Source organism: Delphinus delphis, chromosome X (genome assembly GCF_949987515.2).
Source record: "Delphinus delphis chromosome X, mDelDel1.2, whole genome shotgun sequence".
Taxonomy (NCBI): Eukaryota; Metazoa; Chordata; class Mammalia; order Artiodactyla; family Delphinidae; genus Delphinus; species Delphinus delphis.
Window position 1 is genome coordinate 996,830 of NC_082704.1, and position 22,370 is coordinate 1,019,199.

General features: G+C 39.9%; 1 protein-coding gene across 2 annotated transcripts in view; it reads left to right on the plus strand.

The window, feature by feature from the left end:
* The window catches only part of F8 (coagulation factor VIII), a 120,522-nt gene that overhangs the window by 67,590 nt on the left and 30,562 nt on the right, over window positions 1–22,370 (plus strand). For both annotated transcript variants that reach the window (XM_060002873.1, XM_060002874.1), the window contains 6 exons: window positions 4,270–4,423; window positions 13,416–13,628; window positions 13,911–14,139; window positions 14,330–14,512; window positions 20,765–20,881; window positions 21,400–21,471. In XM_060002873.1, coding sequence (XP_059858856.1) covers window positions 4,270–4,423; window positions 13,416–13,628; window positions 13,911–14,139; window positions 14,330–14,512; window positions 20,765–20,881; window positions 21,400–21,471 — 968 coding nt within the window. The remainder of the gene's footprint in view (window positions 1–4,269; window positions 4,424–13,415; window positions 13,629–13,910; window positions 14,140–14,329; window positions 14,513–20,764; window positions 20,882–21,399; window positions 21,472–22,370) is intronic.

The following is a 22,370-nucleotide window of genomic DNA, read 5'->3' on the forward strand; positions in this document are numbered from 1 at the left end:
CCAACACGTTTTGCCCATTCTCCAACACCCCTTCTCACTCCTAGCTGATGCTTTGCACTGAACTCCACAGACTTCCAACACCACATTTACTGACATCTGTACCAATATACTGTCCAGTTTTGCACTTGATCCCATCCTTTCTCCCTTCATGAAAAATGTTGCTTCAGCAAGTCCCTTGTTCTCTCTTACATCATCAGTTTCTCACTCTCCACCAGATTAGTCTCACCAGCATTGATCAAGCTATTGATTAGAACAGGGTAGTGGTGGTGAAAATCAAAAGGAATGTAAGGATGTTGATTATAATTTAAAGGTAAGCAGAGAGGGCTTGCTGTTAGATTGAGTATGGAGAGGAATGGTGAGAGAAGACTCAAAGAAGATTTTCGGATTTTGTCCTGAGCAACTAGGTGGATGATAGTGACATTTAATGAGACGTGGAAGGCTTGAAGCAGAACAGATTTATTTGAGGAAACACTCAAGGGTCTGTTTTGTACATATTTAATTTGAGATGCCTATTAGAGATCCAAGTTGTGTTTTTTAAAAATTTCTTTTAATTTTTTTGGCTGCATTGGGTCTTAGTTGCGGCACGAGGGATCTTCATTGAGGCATGCAGGATCTTTTCATTGCAGCGCATGAGCTCTTCGTTGTGGCGTGCGGGCTTCTCTCTAGTTGTGGCATGCTGGCTCCAGGGCACGTGGGCTCTGTAGTTTGTGGCACATGGGGTCTCTAGTTGAGGCTTGCGAGCTCAGTAGTTGTGGCACATGGGCTTAGTTGCCCCGTGGCATGTGGGATCTTAGTTCCCCGACCAGGGATCGAACCCACGTCCCCTGCATTGGAAGGTGGATTCTTTACCACTGGACCACCAGGGAAGTCCCCAAGTTGAGATGTTGAGTAGGCAGTTAGATATATGAGTCTGGAATCCAAGGAAGAGGTCTGTGCTAAAGATATAAATTTAGGAGTTATGAGCTTATTAATAGCATTCAAATAAGACTTGATGGGATGATAAGGGAGTAAAAGTAGATGTAAACCGTGCCCACTTTATGCTAGGTCCCCAAAGGGCTACATCCTCAAAGTAATGGTAAACCAGTTAACTTGCACTTCATTGACTTACAGCCCAGTTTTCTGTCATCTGTGTTGTCCATGAAATCTCTATTCTTGATCAAAATTTAAGCATGTCTTGGATTGGCAGTGCCTGCAGACATCTGGCTGAAGAATACATAAAACCTCTCTAGTATAAGAAACCAACATTCTAGGCCTCAAGTTATTTTCACAAATATTCCAGATACAACTTCTAGCACACAAAGATACTGGGTATGAAATAAAACAAGAAAAATAAGCAAGAAACCACAACTAAGGAGTCCACATGCCGCAACTAAGGAGCCAGCGAACTGCAACTAAGACCCAGTGCAACCAAATAAATAAATAAATATTTTTTAAAAATCTAAGTACTCAGTTAAGTAGAAAGGAAACTTTAAAGCAAGAGGTTTGTAGAGATAAGGAGGAAATGTTATAATAATAAAACAGTCAATTCAATAGGCAGCCATACATTCCTAAATTACTATGAACCTAATAATATAGTTTTAAAATACATAAAGCAAAACTTGACAGACTTAAATAGAGAAATAGATAAATTCTCAATCATTATCATCACTTCTATTCAATACTGTACTGAACCCTCAAGCAGTAAACACATATAAAAGGTATAAAGGTTGAAAAGAAAGAAATAAAACTGTCCTTGAGTACGGATGATATGATTTTATACATATAAAAAATGTTTACAAATAAGTGATTAGAATTAACTAGGAAGGTTAGCAGGTTTGTAGAATTGAAAATCAATATACAAAATCTATTGTATATCGATATAGTAGCAGCAGACAGATAGAAAATGAAATTAAAAGAACATGTCATTTACAATGGAATGAAATAGTAACAAGTACGTAGAAATAAGTATGACAAAAATTTTTCAAGACCTCTATGGAAAAACCTATGGAAATTTATTGGGAAACTTTAAAGAAGACCTAAGTAGATGCCAAGATATACCATGTACATGTACTGGAAAATGCGATATTATGAAAACGTAAACTATCCCCAAACCGATCTATAGATTCGGCACAACCTATGTGAAAATCTCAACAAGTATTTTCTCTTGCAGAACTCAACAAGCCTGATTTTAAAGTTACTAAGAAAATGCAAAGCACCAAGAATAGCCAAGACCCTCTTGAGGAAAAGGAACAAGATAGGAGGAATTGCTGTATAACACATTGAGACTTATTTTAAAGCTATAGTAATGTGATAATTGGCTTAGGAGTAAACAAATAGGTCAGTGAAAGAGAACAGAAAATCCAAAACTAGACTCACACATTTATAGGCATTTGATTTATGGAAAAGGTGTCACAGAAGAGCAGTTTTCAATAAATGTGCTGAAATTTTTTGATATCCATATGGAAATACATTAAACTGGATCCCTAACTCGCACTATACACAAAAATCCACTAACAGTGGGTTACAAGTCTAAACATAAATATAAAACCTTAAATCTCTTAGAAAGAAAAAAAGTAAAAGAATATCTTAATAACTTCAGGGTAGGAAAAGAAAGAGAATTGATATCAAGATACAAAAAGCACTAACTATGAAGAATTTTTAAATAAATTTCACTACATTAAAATGATGACTTTATGCTCCTCCAAAGATAACAAAAAGAGAATGAAAAAATAGCCACAGAAGGGAAGATGTTTGCAGCACAAAAGGCCAACGAAGACTCATATCAAGAATGTATAGAGTACTCCTTTGAATCAATAAGAAAAAAAGGCTGATTATCCAATAGAAAAATTGGTACAAAAAAGAAGGAAACAAACTTGGATAGGCAATTCCACAAGAGGAAATCCAAATGGCTACTACCCATAAGAAATTAACCTCATTATTAATCAGGGAAATGCAAAATAAAACCACAGAGACACTGCTATGCAACCACTAGAATGGCCAAAAATGTAAAAACACAGTCAATGTCAAGTGTTTGTGAAGATTTGGAGCAAATGGAACTCTCATACATTGCTGATGAAAATGGAAAATGGTGCAGTTCCACTCCTAGATGTGCCCAGCAGAAATTCATAGGAAGGTTCATAGCAGGACTATGTATAAGCACCAAAAATTACTCACATGCACATGATTGCATTATATTCACACAATGGAATGCTATACAGCAATAGGAATGAACAAACTATAGCTACACACAACAACATAGACGAATCACAGCCATAATGCTGAGTAAAAAATATCACAAACAAAAGAATGTATGCAGTATGGTTCCATTTGCATACTTCAAAAATAGGCAAAACTAAGCTATATTCTTTAGGTATGTATACATAAGTGGTACGGTTATGAACAAAATCAAATAAATAATTATAAACATCAGAATGGGGGTTACACTTAGTGGGAAGGGAGAGGATGTGATTGAAAAGGCAGATAACAGTGAGTCTTCTGGGCTGCTGGCAAAGTTCTTGATCTTAGTGGTGGTTGCATTTTTTGTATCAAAAGCATTTATGTTTTATGCACTTTATTGTATAGTTTTAGTTCACAGTTTTTACAGAATTTTTAAAAAGCAAAGAAAAGTGGTCCAAGGACTGAACACTGAGGCTCTCATATTTAGAGTATGTTTATAAACCCTACATCCATTCAACGTTCAACAAATCTTTTTTGAGCACCTACTATGTGGCAGGCACTTGTTCCAGCTGCTGGGAGTACAACAGTGGACAAAACAGACAAATCCCCCTGCTTTCATGGATCTTATATACTAGAGAAGCCTGGAGAGAGTATGTCAAGGAGGATGGAGTGGTTAACTATGCAAAATGTTGCTTACATGTTGAGTAAGATGAGGACATAAAATTGACTATTGGCTTTGATAAGCCACTTCCATGATTTTGTTACCACCTAAATATAGATAATCTTCATCTAGACCTCTTTTGTGAACTCCCAGTCTCCATGTATTTCCCAATATAATTCCCATAGATACCCCATGTGTCCGAAACTGTATACAGCAACCTACCCTTCTAGGGTTCTCCATCTCAGTGAACTGCATCACCATCCATCCATTTGCCCAAATCAGAAACCGGGAGGTTATCTCTAATCCCTCTTTGTCCCTCCCTTCTCCATTACATTTCCAATTCATCATCAATTCTACCAAATGTATCTCAAATACAGGGAACACAACAATGTGAGGCATTTCTACCCACCTGGTCCATGAGGATATTGCTTTTCCTCTGCTTTTTTCTCCAGAGCTGAGAATGGAGGTGTCCCTCAGTTCAAAAAGGTGGTATTTGAGGAATATGCTGATGGCTCCTTTACTCAGCCCTTATACCGCGGAGAACTAAATGAACATTTGGGACTCTTGGGACCATATATAAGAGCAGAAGTCGAAGACAACATCATGGTAAGTTGAGGACAATGAAATTACAAGAAAATTAATCCCGTGTGTGTATTTTAGATTTCTGATTCTAAGAATAATGGCCATAAAAAGAATGAAATAATGCCATTTGTAGCAACATGGATGGACCTAGACATTGTCATACTGAGTGAAGTCAGACAGAGAAAGAGAAATATCGTAAGATATCGCTTATATATGAAATCTTTAAAAAGGGTACAAATGAATTTATTTACAAAACAAATAGAGTCACAGTTGTAGAAAACAAAACTTACGGTTACCGAGGGGGAAGGGGAGAGGGAGGGATACATTGGGAGATCAGGATTGACATATACACACTACTACATATAAAAGAGATAACCAGCGAGGACCTACTGCGTAGCACAGGGAACTCCACTCAATACTCTGTAATGACCTATATGGGAAAAGAATCTAAGAAAGAGTGGATAGGGCTTCCCTGGTGGCGCAGTGGTTGAGAGTGCGCCTGCCGATGCAGGGGACACGGGTTCGTGCCCCGGTCCGGGAAGATCCCATGTGCCGCGGAGCGGTTGGGCCCGTGAGCCGTGGCCGCTGAGCCTGCGCGTCCGGAGCCTGTGCTCCGCAACGGGAGAGGCCACAACAGTGAGAGGCCCGCGTACTGCAAAAAAAAAAAAAAGAGTGGATACATGTATATGTATAACTGGTTCACTATGCTGTACACCTGAAACGAACACAACATTGTAAATCAACTATACTCCAATAATTTTTTAAATAAAAATAATGTATTCTCACTTTTGAAAAAGTTTAAAGTGTAGAAAATAAGGAAGTTGAAAAATAATACCATAATTATCATTTTGCTGTATGTTCTTATGTTTTTCCTATGTATTCTCTTTATGTATTCAAAATTAAACAATGGATCATCCTTTTTTAAATAAATATGTCATAAACATTTCTTATGTCATTAAAAACACTTCCTACACACACATATATAATATATATATATATATATATATATTTTTTTTTTTTTTTTTTTTTTGCGGTACTCGGGCCTCTGACTGTTATGGCCTCTCCCGATGCGGAGTACAGGCTCCGGACGCGCAGGCTCAGCGGCCATGGCTCACGGGCCCAGCCGCTCCGCGGCATGTGGGATCTTCCCGGACCGGGGCACGAACCCGTGTCCCCGGCATCGGCAGGGGGATTCTCAACCACTGCGCCACCAGGGAAGGCCCCTACATATATATTTTTTTAACATCTTTATTGGAGTATAATTGCTTTACAATGGTGTGTTAGTTTCTGCTTTACAACAAAATGAATCAGTTATATATATACATATGTTCCCATATCTCTTCCCTCTTGCGTCGCCCTGCCTCCCACCCTCCCTATCCCACCCCTCCAGGCGGTCACAAAGCACCGAGCTGATCTCCCTGTGCTATGCGGCTGCTTCCCACTAGCTATCTACCTTACGTTTGGTAATGTATATATGTCCATGCCTCTCTCTCGCTTTATCACAGCTTACCCTTCCCCCTCCCCATATCCTCAAGTCCAACTTTAGTAGGTCTGTGTCTTTATTCCTGTCTTACCCCTAGGTTCTTCATGACATTTTTTTTCTTAAATTCCGTATATATGTGTTAGCATACGGTATTTGTCTCTCTCTTTCTGACTTACTTCACTCTGTATGACAGACTCTAGGTCTATCCACCTCATTGCAAATAGCTCAATTTCGTTTCTTTTTATGGCTGAGTAATATTCCATTGTATATATTGCCACATCTTCTTTATCCATTCATCCGATGATGGACACTTAGGTTGTTTCCATCTCCGGGCTATTGTAAAGAGAGCTGCAATGAACATTTTGGTACATGACTCTTTTTGAATTATGGTTTCCTCAGGGTATATGCCCAGTAGTGGGATTTCTGGGTAATATGGTAGTTCTATTTGTAGTTTTTTAAGGAACCTCCATACTGTTCTCCACAGTGGCTGTATCAGTTTACATTCCCACCAACAGTGCAAGAGGGTTCTCTTTTCTCCACACCCTCTCCAGCATTTATTGTTTCTAGATTTTTTGATGATGGCCATTCTGACTGGTGTGAGATGATATCTCATTGTAGTTTTGATTTGCATTTCTCTAATAATTAGTGATGTTGAGCATTCTTTCATGTGTTTGTTGGCAGTCTGTATATCTTCTTTGGAGAAATGTCTATTTAGGTCTTCTGCCCATTTTTGGATTGGGTTGTTTGTTTTTTTTTGTTATTGAGCTGCATGAGCTGCTTATAAATTTTGGAGATTAATCCTTTGTCGGTTGCTTCATTTGCAAATATTTTCTCCCATTCTGAGGGTTGTCTTTTAGTCTTGTTTATGGTTTCCTTTGCTGTGCAAAAGCTTTGAAGTTTCATTAGGTCCCATTTGTTTATTTTTGTTTTTATTTCCATTTCTCTAGGAGGTGGGTCAAAAAGGATCTTGCTGTGATTTATGTCATAGAGTGTTCTGCCTATATTTTCCTCTAAGAGTTTGATAGTTTCTGGCCTTACATTTAGGTCTTTAATCCATTTTGAGCTTATTTTTGTGTATGGTGTTAGGGAGTGAGCTAATCTCATACTTTTACATGTACCTGTCCAGTTTTCCCAGCACCACTTATTGAAGAGGCTGTCCTTTCCCCACTGTATATTCCTGCCTCCTTTATCAAAGATAAGGTGACCATATGTGCGTGGGTTTATCTCTGGGCTTTCTATCCTGTTCCATTGAGCTATGTTTCTGTTTTTGTGCCAGTACCATACTGTCTTGATTACTGTAGCTTTGTAGTATAGTCTGAAGTCAGGGAGTCTGATTCCTCCAGCTCTGTTTTTCTTTCTCAAGATTGCTTTGGCTATTTGGGGTCTTTTGTGTTTCCATACAAATTCTGAAATTTTTTGTTCTAGTTCTGTGATAAATGCCAGTGGTAGTTTGATAGGGATTGCATTGAATCTGTAGATTGCTTTGGGTAGTAGAGTCATTTTCACAATGTTGATTCTTCCAATCCAAGAACATGGTATATCTCTCCATCTGTTTCTATCCTCTTTAATTTCTTTCATCAGTGTCTTATAATTTTCTGCATACAGGTCTTTTGTCTCCTTAGGTAGGTTTATTCCTAGGTATTTTATTCTTTTTGTTGCAGTGATAAATGGGAGTGTTTTCTTGATTTCACTTTCAGATTTTTCATCATTAGTGAATAGGAATGCCAGAGATTTCTGTGCATTAATTTTGTATCCTGCTACTTTACCAAATTTGTTGATTAGCTCTAGTAGTTTTCTGGTAGCATCTTTAGGATTCTCTATGTATAGTATCATGTCATCTGCAAACAGTGACAGCTTTACTTCTTCTTTTCCGATTTGCATTCCTTTTATTTCCTTTTCTTCTCTGATTGCTGTGGCTAAAACTTCCAAAACTATGTTGAATAATAGTGGTGAGAGTGGGCAACCTTGTCTTCTTCCTGATCTTAGTGGAAATGCTTTCAGTTTTTCACCATTGAGGACGATGTTGGCTGTGGCTTTGTCATATATGGCCTTTATTACGTTGAGGAAAGTTCTCTCTATGCCTACTTTCTGCAGGTTTTTTTATCATAAATGGGTGTTGAATTTTGTCGAAAGCTTTCTCTGCATCTATTGAGATGATCATATGGTTTTTCTCCTTCAATTTGTTAATATGGTGTATCACGTTGATTGATTTGCTTATATTGAAGAATCTTTGCATTCCTGGACTAAACCCCACTTGATCATGGTGTATGATCCTTTTAATGTGCTGTTGGATTCTGTTTGCTAGTATTTTGTTGAGGATTTTTGCATCTATGTTCATCAGTGATATTGGCCTGTAGTTTTCTTTCTTTGTGACATCTTTGTCTGGTTTTGGTATCAGGGTGATGGTGGCCTTGTAGAATTAGTTTGGGAGTGTTCCTCCCTCTGCCCTATTTTGGAAGAGTTTGAGAAGGATAGGTGTTAGCTCTTCTCTAAATGTTTGATAGAATTTGCCTGTGAAGCCATCTGGTCCTGGGCTTTTGTTTGTTGGAAGATTTTTAATCACAGTTTCAATTTCAATGCTTGTGATTGGTCTGTTCGTATTTTCTATTTCTTCCTGATTCAGTCTTGGAAGGTTGTGCTTTTCTAAGAATTTGTCCATTTCTTTCAGGTTGTCCATTTTATTGGCATAGAGTTGCTTGTAGTAATCTCTCATGATCTTTTGTATTTCTGCAGTGTCAGTTGTTACTTCTCCTTTTTCATTTCTAATTCTGTTGATTTGAGTCTTCTCCCTTTTTTTCTTGATGAGTCTGGCTAGTGGTTTATCAATTTTGTTTATCCTTTCAAAGAACCAGCTTTTAGTTTTATGGATCTTTGCTATTGTTTCCTTCATTTCTTTTTCATTTATTTCTGATCTGATTTTTATGATTTCTTTCCTTCTGCTAACTTTGGGGTTTTTTTGTTCTTCTTTCTCTAATTGCTTTAGGTGCAAGGTAGGTTGTTTATTCGAGATGTTTCCTGTTTCTTAAGGTAGGATTGTATTGCTATAGACTTCCCTCTTAGAACTGCTTTTGCTGCATCCCATAGATTTTGGGTCGTCGTGTCTCCATTGTCATTTGTTTCTAGGTATTTTTTTATTTCCTCTTTGATTTCTTCAGTGATCACTTCGTTATTAAGTAGTGTATTGTTTAGCCTCCATGTGTTTGTATTGTTTACAGATCTTTTCCTGTAATTGATATCTAGTTTCATAGCACTGTGGTCGGAAAAGATACCTGATACAATTTCAATTTTCTTATATTTACCAAGGCTTGATTTGTGACCCAAGATAAGATCTATCCTGGAGAATGTTCCATGAGCACTTGAGAAAAATGTGTATTCTGTTGTTTTTGAATGGAATGTCCTATAAATATCAATTAAGTCCATCTTGTTTAATGTATCATTTAAAGCTTGTGTTTCCTTATTTATTTTCATTTTGGATGATCTTTCCATTGGTGAAAGTGGGGTGTTAAAGTCCCCTACTATGAATGTGTTACTGTTGATTTCCCCTTTCATGGCTGTTAGTATTTGCCTTATGTATTGAGGTGCTCCTATGTTGGGTGCATAAATATATACAATTGTTATATCTTCTTCTTGGATCCCTTGATCATTATGTAGTGTCCTTCTTTGTCTCTTCTAATAGTCTTTATTTTTAAGTCTATTTTGTCTGATATGAGAATTGCTACTCCAGCTTTCTATTGGTTTCCATTTGCATGAAATATCTTTTTCCATCCCCTTACTTTCAGTCTGTATGTGTCTCTAGGTCTGAAGTGGGTCTCTTGTAGACAGCAAATATATGGGTCTTGTTTTTGTATCCATTCAGCCAGTCTGTGTTTTTTGGTGGGAGCATTTAATCCATTTACATTTAAGGTAATTATCAATATGTATGTTCTTATTCCCATTTTCTTATTTGTTTTGGGTTCGCTATTGTAGGTCTTTTCCTTCTCTTGTGTTTCTTGCCTAGAGAAGTTCCTTTAGCAGTTGTTGTAGAGCTGGTTTGGTAGTGCTGAACTCTCTCAGCTTTTGCTTCTCTGTAAAGGTTTTAATTTCTCCATCAAATCTGAATGAGATCCTTGCTGGGTAGAGTAATCTTGGTTGCAGGTTTTTCTCCTTCATCACTTTAAATATGTCCTGCCAGTCCCTTCTGGCTTGCAGAGTTTCTGCTCAAAGATCAGCTGTTAACCTTATGGGGATTCCCTTGTGTATTATTTGTTGTTTTTCCCTTGCTGCTTTTAATATATTTTCTTTGTATTTAATTTTTGACAGTTTGATTAATATGTGTCTTGGCATGTTACTCCTTGGATTTATCCTGTATGGGACTCTCTGTGCTTCCTGGACTTGATTAACTATTTCCTTTCCCATATTAGGGAAGTTTTCAACTATAATCTCTTCAAATATTTTCTCAGTCCCTTTCTTTTTCTCTTCTTCTTCTGGAACCCCTATAATTCGAACGTTGGTGTGTTTAATGTTGTCCCAGAGGTCTCTGAGACTGTCCTCAGTTCTTTTCATTCTTTTTTCTGTATTCTGCTCTGCAGTAGTTATTTCCACTATTTTATCTTCCAGGTCACTTATCCGTTCTTCTGCCTCAGTTATTCTGCTATTGATCCCTTCTAGAGTATTTTTAATTTCATTTATTGTGTTGTTCATCACTGCTTGTTTCATCTTTAGTTCTTCTAGGTCCTTGTTAAATGTTTCTTGCATTTTCTCTATTCTATTTCCAAGATTTTGGATCATCTTTACTATCATTATTCTGAATTCTTTTTCAGGTAGACTGCCTATTTCCTCTTCATTTGTTAGGCCTGGTGGTTTTTTACCTTGCTCCTTCATCTGCTGTGTGTTTTTCTGTCTTCTCATTTTGCTTATCTTAATGTGTTTGCGGTCTCCTTTTTGCAGACTGCAGGTTCGTAGTTCCCGCTGTTTTTGGTGTCTGTCTCCAGTGGCTAAAGTTGGTTCAGTGGGTTGTGTAGGCTTCCTGGTGGAGGGGACTGGTGCCTGTGTTCTGGTGGATGAGGCTGGATCTTGTCTTTCTGGTGGGCAGGTCCACGTCTGGTGGTGTGTTTTGGGGTGTCTGTGGACTTATTATGATTTTAGGCAGCCTCTCTGCTAATGGGTGGGGTTGTGTTCCTGTCTTGCTAGTTGTTTGGCATAGGATGTCCAGCACTGTAGCTTGCTGGTTGTTGAGTGAAGCTGGGTGCTGGTGTTGAGATGGAGATCTCTGGGAGATTTTCGCCGTTTGATATTATGTGCAGCTGGGAGGTCTCTTGTGGACCAGTGTCCTGAAGTTGGCTCTCCCACCTCAGAGGCACAACACTGACTGCTGACTGCAGCACCAAGAGCATTTCATCCACACGGCTCAGAATAAAAGAGAGAAAAGTAGAAAGAAAGAATTAGTAGAAGCAGAAAGAAAGAAAGAAAGAAAGAAACAAAGGAGGGAGGGAGGGAGGGAGGAAGGAAGGTAGGAGGGAAGGAAGGAAAAGAAGAAAGAAAGAAGATAAAGTAAAATAAAGTAAGATAAAATTAATAAAGTTATTAAAATAAAAAAATAATTATTAAGAGAAAAAAAAACGGACAGATAGAACCCTAGGACAAATGGTGGAAGCAAAGCTATACAGACAAAATCTCACACAGAAGCATACACATACACACTCACAAAAAGAGAAAAAGGGGAAAAAAATATATATCTTTGCTTCTAAAGTCCACCTCCTCAATTTGGGATGATTCGTTTTCTATTCATGTATTCCACAGATGCAGGTACATCAAGTTGATTGTGGAGCTTTAATCCGCTGCCCCTGAGGCTGCTGGGAGGGATTTCCCTTTCTCCTCTTTGTTGTCACAGCTCCCGGGGCTCAGCTTTGGATTTGGCCCCGCCTCTGCGTGTAGGTCGCAGGAGGGCGTCTGTTCTTCGCTCAGACAGGACGGGGTTAAAGGAGCCGCTGATTCGTGGGCTCTGGCGCACTCAGGCTGGGGGGAGGGCGGGGCATGGCTGCAAGGCGAGCCTGCGGTGGCAGAGGCCGCCGGGACGTTGCCCCAGCCTGAGGCGCGCCGTGCGTTCTCCCGGGGAAGTTGTCCGTGGATCCCGGGACCCTGGCAGTGGCGGGCTGCACAGGCTCCCGGAAGAGGGGTGTGGACAGTGACCTGCGCTCGCACACAGGCTTCTTGGCGGCAGCAGCAGCAGCCTTAGCGTCTCCTGCCCGTCTCTGGGGTCCGCGCTTTTAGCCGCGGCTCGCGCCCGTCTCTGGAGTTCCTTACAGCGCTCTTAATCCCCTCTCCTCGCGCACCAGGAAACAAAAACCCTACGTATATTTTTAAATGATGGAATATTAGTCCATTATATGATTTTATGGTTTACTTAACCACCTACTTTGAACAACCTTTTAGATAGTTTTTTTTTTGTTTGTTTGTTTTTTACTATTTAAGTAATGCTGCAGCCACGACCCTCTTCCTAGGATAAAATTCCAGGAGTGCAATGTACACGAACATTTTAAGATTTTCTCTAATGAATTATCTATTAATGTTATTTGCATAGTTGAAATTTTTGGAGGGAGTGCTTTTCTTGTTCATTTATATTACCTTGTATATTATAGATCATTGATATATTAATGATCATTGATCATTTTAGTGAATAATATTTTTCCAAGTTTGTTTTCTCTTAATTTTGTATATAATGGTTTTTAAAATAAAACAGGTTTGAAATTTTAGGTAGTAACCCATAAATCTTTCCTTTATGACACTTTCATAGCTTTTTTGTTTATTAAAATCCTTCCCTATACAGAGATTTTTTTTTCTTAAAATCACCTATACTTTTTTCAACTTTCTTTTACAGTTTAATTTCTTAACATTTAACTTTTTAATCCATCGATAATTCCTGTAGACTAGAATTTGTTTTTGGTGTGTGTGAGCCAAAGATCAAGGTAGTTTTATTTTTTCCAGAAACAGTCATCCATTGTCCCAATTGATTGTTTACATGAAGGATATTGGAGGATCTAAAATTATGGGATTGTGAGTGAATTTTTTTCTGACTTCAATTTTATTTTACTTTCCATATGTCCCATGAAAATGTATGATTTTTTTAAATTTGAAAAACAAGTCTTCTTTAAATATCATAAGTATTCATCCTGGCATTTGTCATGAAGAACCTTAATTTAAGAGTATCAGTTCCTGGAGTTAGGGTCTCTTAAAACCCCTGTGGTGATATTTTCCCTTTTACTTTGGAATTGCTTTTAAGTATTTAGAAATTTTCTCCTTTGCAACTTTGAGTTCATGCCATAAAGATTTTGGAATTCAAAAATGTCTCAGTTTCTTTTGTAGATCTTTAGGTTTGGGTTCTAACAACATCCATACTCTGTACCATTTCCTCCAGCTATTAAAAACCTGGATAAAAACCCCCCAAATCGGCATTGCTATTAGGGCTATAAACCCTAACCTAAGAACTTTACAAGATCTTAAAACATAACACTTGCTTTTTTAAATTTCTTTTCTTTTTTTTTTCTTGCTCTGCAGGTAACATTTAAAAACCAGGCATCTCGTCCCTACTCCTTCTATTCTAGCCTTATTTCTTATGAGGAAGATCAGAGGCAAGGAGCAGAACCTAGAAAAAAGTTTGTCGAGCCTAATGAAACCAAAACTTACTTCTGGAAAGTGCAGCATCATATGGCACCAACTACAGATGAGTTTGACTGCAAAGCCTGGGCGTATTTTTCTGATGTTGATCTGGTAAGCAGGTCTGTGTTGTGCTGGCCTCTTTCTGGTTTAAAAGAAAGAGGCTTTGTGTTATGTTGGAAGTTTGGTATTTATCCTAAGCATAATGGGAAGCTTTAAATAGGGGAGGTGTCATCATATTTATGGCTTAGACATATCGCTCTGGAATCTACTAAAGAGGAAGAAATTGTACTGTGGGAAGATGGGGAGTGGGTTGGAGTGGCATAAAAGTTGATGAGAAATCCACTCTGGTTCATGGGTGAGAGAACTTTTGCTCACAGGACTGGTGTCTTTCAGGAAAAAGATGTGCACTCAGGCTTGATTGGACCCCTTCTGATCTGCCGCACAAACACTCTGAGCGCTGCCCATGGGAGACAAGTGACAGTGCAGGAATTTGCTCTGTTTTTCACTATTTTTGATGAGACCAAGAGCTGGTACTTCACTGAAAACATGGAAAGGAACTGCAGGGCTCCCTGCAACATCCAGATGGAGGACCCCACTTTTAGAGAAAAGTATCGCTTCCATGGTAATATATTCCACACCCAAATATTACTCGCTGCGAAATGAACCTTGAGCCTGAGGTTTCGACATTGTATGATTTGAGACTATATGTATGGGAGTGGAATCCTCATAGGGATCAATATTTTTTGACTGGAGTGGAGGGAAAGACACTTATACAACAGATTTTAACAGCTTTCTCTGTGTTCTTTCTCCAGCAATCAATGGCTATGTGATGGATACACTACCTGGTTTAGCAATGGCTCAGGATCAAAAGATCCGATGGTATCTGCTCAGCATGGGCAGCAATGAAAATATCCATTCTATTCATTTCAGTGGACATGTGTTCACTGTACGGAAAACGGAGGAGTATAAAATGGCAGTCTACAACCTCTACCCGGGTACGAGCCACTTTGTGCTCTTTCTTCAACTTACTGTGCTTGCTGAAAACCTACTTTAAAGGTCTGTGCCCTGGGGATATGTCCAGTGAACAAAGCAGACCAACTCCCTGCTCTCGGGTAGCTTACTTTTTCAAGTAACTTTACCCTACAGAGAGATAATAAATAAATTAGCAAGTGAACATGATAATTTCAGATACAGATGATGTGCTATCAAGGAAATAGAACAGAATAAATGGATAATTGATGTCACAGCACTTTCCTAGGAAAAAGGGATTTTTCTACCACCTCAAATCCCACATGGCACCAGTAGTTTCCCAAAGACTGATTTGTTTATGTATGAAAGCAATATATTGATTAAGCACTCCTCACAATGTTGATCAAAACATAATTTCATTTTAGTTCTCCAGTGTCCCTTTAAAACAGGTTTAATAGTGAAAGTAAACTTCCCCTGTTTCTGTGTAAAAATTCTGATAAGCCCAGTGACTTTAAGCTCACTTTTTTTTTAAACATCTTTATTGGAGTATAGTTCCTTTACAGTGGTGTGTTAGTTGCTGCTGTATAACAAAGTGAATCAGCTATACGTATACTTATATCCTCATATCCCCTCCCTCTTGCGTCTCCTTCCCACCCTCCCTATCCCGCCCCTCTAGGTGGTAACAAAGCACCGAGCTGATCTCCCTGTGCCATGCAGCTGCTTCCCACTAGCTATCTATTTTACATTTGGTTGTATATATAAGTCCATGCCACTCTCTCACTTCGTCCCAGCTTACCCTTCCCCCTCCCTGTGTCCTCAAGTCCATTCTCTGTGTCGCTTCTTTATTCCTGTCCTGCCCCTACGTTCTTCAGGACCTTTTTTTTTTTTAATTCTATATATATATATGTGTTAGCATATGGTATTTGTTTCTCTCTTTCGGACTTACTTCACTCTGTACGACTGACTCTGGGTCCATGCACCTCACTACAAATAACTCAATTTCATTTCTTTTTATGGCTGACTAATATTCCATTGTGTATATGTGCCACATCTTCTTTATACATTCCTCTGTCGATGAACACTTAGGTTGCTTCCATGTCCTGGCTATTGTAAATAGTGCTGCAGTGAACATAGTGGTACATGACTCTTTTTGAATTATGGTTTTCTCAGAGTATATGCCCAGTAGTGGGATTGCTGGGTCATATGGTAGTTCTATTTGTAGTTTTTTAAGGAACCTCCATACTGTTCTCCATAGTGGCTATATCAATTTATATTCTCACCAACAGTGCAAGAGGGTTCCTTTTCTCCACACCCTCTCCAGCATTTATTGTTTCTAGACTTTGATGATGGCCATTCTGACTAGTGTGAGGTGATACCACATTGTAGTTTTAATATGCATTTCTCTAATGATTAGTGATGTTGAGCATCCTTTCACGTGCTTGTTGGTAATCTGTATGTCTTCTTTGGAGAAATGTCTGTTAGATCTTCTGCCCATTTTTGGGTTGAGTTGGTTTATTTTTGATATTGAGCTTCATGAGCTGCTTCTATATTTGAGAGATTAATCCTTTGTCAGTTGCTTCGCTTGCAGATATTTTCTCCCAATCTGAGGGTTGTCTTCTCGTCTTGTTTATGGTTGCCTTGGCTGTGCAAAAGCTTTGAAGTTTCATTAGGTCCCATTTGTTTATTTTTGTTTTTATTTCCATTTCTCTAGGAGGTGGGTCAAAAAGGATCTTGCTGTGATTTATATCATAAGGTGTTCTGCCTATGTTTTCCTCTAAGAGTTTTATGGTGTCTGGCCTTACATTTAGGTCTTTAATCCATTTTGAATTTATTTTTGTATATGGTGTTAGGAAGTGTTTTTTTTTGTTTGTTTGTTTTTGCGGTACGCAGGCCTCTCACTGTTGTGGCCTCTCCCGTTGCGGAGTACAGGCTCCGGACACGCAGGCTTAGCGGCCATGGCTCACGGGCCCAGCCGCTCCACAGCATGTGGGATCTTCCCGGACCGGGGCACGAACCCGTGTCCCCTGCATTGGCAGGCGGACTCTCAACCACTGCACCACCAGGGAAGCCCAGAAAGTGTTTTAATTTCATTCTTTTATATGTAGCTGTCCAGTTTTCCCAGCACCACTTATTGAAGAGGCTCTCTTTTCTCCATTGTCTATTCTTGTCTCCTTTTTCAAAGATAAGGTGACCATATGTGCGTGGGTTTATCTCTGGGCTTTCTATCGTGTTCCATTGATCTATATTTCTGTTTTTGTGCCAGTACCATACTGTCTTAATGACTGTAGCTTTGTAGTATAGTCTGAAGTTAGGGAGTCTGATTCCTCCACCTCCATATTTCTTTCTCAAGATTGTTTTGGCTATTTGGGGTCTTCTGTGTCTCCATACAAACTTTAAGATTTTTTGTTCTAGTTCTGTGAAAAATGCCATTGGTAGTTTGATAGGGATTGCATTGAATTTGTAGATTGCTTTGGGTAGTATAGTCATTTTCACAATGTTGATTCTTCCAATCCAAGGACATGGTATATCTCTCCATCTGTTTGTATCATCTTTAATTTCTTTCATCAGTGTCTTATAGTTTTCTGCATACAGGTCTTTTGTTTCCTTAAGTAGGTTTATTTCTAGGTATTTTATTCATTTTGTTGCAATGGTAAATGGAAGTGTTTCCGTAATTTCTCTTCAGGTATTTTTGTCATTAGTGTATAGGAATGCAAGAGATTTCTGTGCATTAATTTTGTATCCTGCTACTTTACCCAATTCGTTGATTAGCTCTAGTAGTTTTCTGGTACCATCTTTAGGATTCTCTGTGTATAGTATCATGTCATCTGCAAACAGTGACAGTTTTACTTCTTCTTTTCAGTTTGGATTCCTTTTATTTCTTTTTCTCCTCTGATTGCCGTGACTAAAACTTCCAAAACTATGTTGAATAATAGTGGTGAGAGTGGGCAGCCTTGTCTTGTTCTTGATCTTAGTGGAAATGGTTTCAGTTTTTCACCATTAAAAATGATGTTGGCTGTGGGTTTGTCATATATGGCCCATATATGGTTGAGGTAATTTCCCTCTCTGCCTACTTTCTGGAACGTTTTTATCATAAATTGGCGTTGAATTTTGTCAAAAGCTTTTTCTGCATCTATTGAGACGATCATATGGTTTTCCTCCTTCAATTTGTTAATATGGTGTATCACGTTGATTGATTTGCGTATATTGAAGAATCCTTGCATTCCTGGACTAAACCCCACTTGATCATGGTGTATGATCCTTTTAATGTGCTGTTGGATTCTGTTTGCTAGTATTTTGTTGAGGATTTTTGCATCTATGTTCATCAGTGATATTGGCCTGTAGTTTTCTTTCTTTGTGACATCCTTGTCTGGTTTTGGCATCAGGGTGATGGTGGCCTCGTAGAATGAGTTTGGGAGTTTTCCTCCCTCTGCTATATTTTGGAAGAGTTTGAGAAGGATGGGTGTCAGCTCTTCTCTAAATATTTGATAGAATTTGCCTGTGAAGCCGTCTGGTCCTGGGCTTTTGTTTGTTGGAAGATTTTTAATCACAGTGTCAATTTCAGTGCTTGTGATTGATCTGTTTATATTTTCTATTTCTTCCTGGTTCAGTCTCGGAAGGTTGTGCATTTCTAAGAATTTGTCCATTTCTTCCAGGTTGTCCATTTTATTGGCATATAGTTGCTTGTAGTAATTTCTCATGATCCTTTGTATTTCTGCAGTGTCAGTTGTTACTTCTCCTTTTTCATTTCTAATTCTATTGATTTGAGTCTCCTCCCTTTTTTTCTTGATGAGTCTGGCTAATGGTTTATCAATTTTGTTTATCTTCTCAAAGAACCAGCTTTTAGTTTTATTGATCTTTGCTATAGTTTCCTTCATTTCCTTTTCATTTATTTCTGATGTGATCTTTATGGTTTCTTCCCTTCTGCTAACTTTGGGGTTTTTTGTTCTTCTTTCTCTAATTGATTTAGGTGTAATGTGTGGGGTTGTGTTCCTGTCTCGCTAGTTGTTTGGCGTGGGGCATCCAGCACTGGAGCTTGCTGGTCATTGAGTGAAGCTGGGTCTTAGCGTTGAGATGGAGATCTCTGGGAGAGCTCTCGCCGTATGATATTACATGGGCCCGGGAGGTCTCTGGTGGTCCAATGTCCTGAACTCGGCTCTCCTACCTCAGAGGCTCAGGCCTGACACCCAGCAGGAGCACCAAGACCCTGTCAGCCACATGGCTCAGAAGAAAAGGGAGAAAAAAAGGAAAGAAGGAAAATAAATAAATAAAATAAAATTATTAAAATTTTTAAAAATTATTAAAATTAAAAAGCAATTTAAAAAAAAGAAGAGAGCAACCAAACCAATAAACAAATCCACCAGTGATAACAAGTGCTAAAAACTATACTAAAAAAAAATGGACAGACATAACTGTAGGACAAATGGTAAAAGCAAAGCTATACAGACAAAATCACACAAAGAAGCATACACATACACACTCACAAAAAGAGAAAAAGGAAAAAAATATATATAAAAAGGAAGAGAGCAACTAAATCAATAAACAAATATACCAGTGATAATAACCTCTAAATACTAAACTAACATAAACATAAAACCAGAAACAAATTGATGCAGAAAGCAAACCCCAAGTCTACAGTTGCTCCCAAAGTCCACCTCCTCTATTTGGGATGATTCGTTGCCCATTCATGTATTCCACAGATGCAGGTACATCAAGTTGATTGTGGAGCTTTAATCCGCTGCTTCTGAGGCTGTTGGGAGAGATTTCCCTTTCTCTTCTTTGTTCGCACAGCTCCCGGGGCTCAGCTTTGGATTTGGCCCTGCCTCTGCGTGTAGGTCGCAGGAGGGCGTCTGTTCTTAGCTCAGACAGGACGGGGTTAAAGGAGCCACTGATTCGGGGGCTCTGGCTCACTCAGGCCGGGGGGAGGGAGGGGTACGGATGCGGGGCGAGCCTGCAGTGCACTAGCCGTGGTGCACTAACCCCTTCAGGCTGTGTTCACGCCGCCAACCCCAGTCCTCTCCCTGCACTCCGACCCGAAGCCTGAGCCTCAGCTCCCAGCCCCGCCCGCCTCGGCGGGTGAGCAGACAAGCCTCTCGGGCTGGTGAGTGCTGGTTGGCACCGATACTCTGTGCGGGAATCTCCCCGCTTTGCCCTCCGCACCCCTGTTGCCGTGCTCTCCTCCGCGGCTCTGAAGCTGCCCCCTCTGCCTCCTGCAGTCTCCGCCCGCGAAGGGGCTCCTAGTGTGTGGAAACCTTTCCTCCTTCACAGCTCCTTCCCACTGGTGCAGGTCCCGTCCCTATCCTTTTGTCTCTGTTTTTTCTTTTTTCTTTTACCCTACCCAGGTACGTGGGGAGTTTCTTGCCTTTTGGGAGGTCTGAGGTCTTCTGCCAGCGTTCAGTAGGTGTTCTGTAGGGGTTGTTCCACATGTAGTTGTATTTCTGATGTATTTGCGGGGGGTAAGGAGATCTCCACGTCTTACTCCTCTGCCATCTTGAAGCTCCTCCTACCATACTCTGCTCACTCTTAAGTAATAAAGAGTCCTGCAGTCACTTTACATCACAAATATAGTTCAGGTCACAAATTACAATGTCTACTCCAAGATATTAATCAAAATTCTGAACTTGATTTAAGTTCAGTATCTCGTCCTCCAAGTTGGTTGAGTTTTCTGTCTCGCTACCTTATGCTTCCCCCTGCACTCCTGGCTGTTGCTGGTCTGAACCGCAGCGGGGCAAGGGCAGAGGCGAGGGATGGCACCACTGTCTGCACCAGGCAGATATTTCAATCTGACTCTATGTTTGGTGGGGTACTTTCAGGGGCTCTTCAGAGACTCCCTTTTGGGACCGTCCCTCATGAAATCCTCTTGACCTGGTTGTTTCCACCTTTATTCTGGGTGGTCACTGTGACTGATTCCTCAGCCCCTCAGCATTCACCCTCTAGCTTCTTGCTCCTGGAGTTACTTTACCCCTCAAGGCAGGGAGCCCACATCTCGTCAATGAGAAATACACCTCTGGCTTCGAAAAGCACTGAGTGCAGGCCAATCTTTCTCCTGTCTCCACCACCAAAGCATCCCGTCACCCAGTCTTTCCCATTTCCTGGGGTCAGTACTCAATTTCCAGGGCCTCCAGCTGTAGGGGTCACATGCCAAGCACTCTGGGTTTGAGGGGTCCAAGAATGGTGCAACTGACTTGGGTAGATCTCCTTCGATATTCTGCATAAGCCAGTGTATCTTATGCCCATTTGTGTGAAAAGAAATAATTTTTGTTCCTTTTGGTTTTGATAAGGTGTTTTTGAGACAGTGGAAATGCTACCATCCAAAGTTGGAATTTGGCGGATAGAATGTCTTATTGGCGAGCACCTGCAAGCTGGGATGAGCACGCTCTTCCTGGTGTACAACAGGAGTGAGTGGCACCTACCTCTATACCTCTTTCCCCCTTCCTAGGACGGTTGCTTTTGTCGGGAAACGAATACCAGCTCACAGTCCTTTCCAAATCTAAAACGAATATTGCTGGTAGAAATCATCAGAGCCCTCAGAGGAGGGCAGATAGGCTTGAAGCCTTGAACGCTTTGACCCTGAAGCTCCAAGAGCAAATTTTGAAACTTAGTTTTGGTTCAGTTACCAAAGATAACTTACAAATATCACTTGGAAGAATTTGAGTTTTCACCCTAAACAAGTAGGAGAACCACTGGTGTACTTACGTATTGACCCTAGTTTCCTCAGCTGCACAATGTGAGTAGCAGTAGCACCTACCTGTTGGAGTGAATTCAATGATATAGTACAATAAAATATTTAGTACAGTTCTTGGCACATAGTAAACACTAAAAAATATGAGCATTTGTTGGTGTTCTCATTGACTTGCATTTGTGCAGCTATACTTTCTGCACTTCTAACTATCGTGCTCCCTTCATGTGATTTCAGAATGTCAGACTCCACTGGGAATGGCTTCTGGACGCATTAGAGATTTTCAGATTACAGCTTCAGGACAATATGGTAAATACTATTCCTTTCTCGTAAAGCACTGGGCTGATTATATCTTTTTTATTTCTATTGGAAAGATTCAGATAACCAATCCGTCTCCATAGGTGCCTTTCAAATCTATTTTCTCTTCTCCATTTCCCAGTGTGAGCATCTTAATTCAGGCCATCATCACTTCTCACCTGAGTAATGCCACTACCACCTTAAATGTCCTGCCTGCCTTCCGTATGGCTTCCCTTGAGTCCATTCTCTTCACTGTAGCAAGAAGCTACATTTTTCTGTGAGCAGTGATAGAAAGCTTGAACTGGATCTAGAGAGAGTTCTCAAACTACAGCCCGCAGGCCACATCCAGCCCATCTCTTGATTTTGTATGGCCTTCAAGCTAAGAATCACTTTTCTATTCTTAAATTATTGGGGGAAAAAAACAAAAGAAGAATAGTATTCCATGACATGTGAAAATTACATGAAATTCTAATTTCGCTCCATAAAGAAGCCACACCCTTTCAGTTACAATCATCTGTGGCCGCTTTTGCTCTACAACAGCATTTAAGTAATTGCAACAAGACAAGATGATCTGCAAAGGTTAAATTATTTACAGAACAAAGTTGGCCAAACTCTGTTTTAGAGGGAAAAAATTGCATTTGAAAAACAAATTGCTGGAGGAATTACCAAATGTAAGTCCACTTTGAAAAGAAAAGAAAAAGAGGGCTTCCCTGGTGGCACAGTGGTTGAGAGTCCGCCTGCCGATGCAGGGGACGCGGGTTCGTGCCCTGGTCCGGGAGGATCCCATATGCCGCGGAGCGGCTGGGCCCGTGAGCCATGGCCGCTGAGCCTGCGCGTCCGGAGCCTGTGCTCCGCAAGGAGAGAGGCCGCGAAAGTGAGAGGCCCGCGTACCGCAAAAAAAAAAAAAAAAA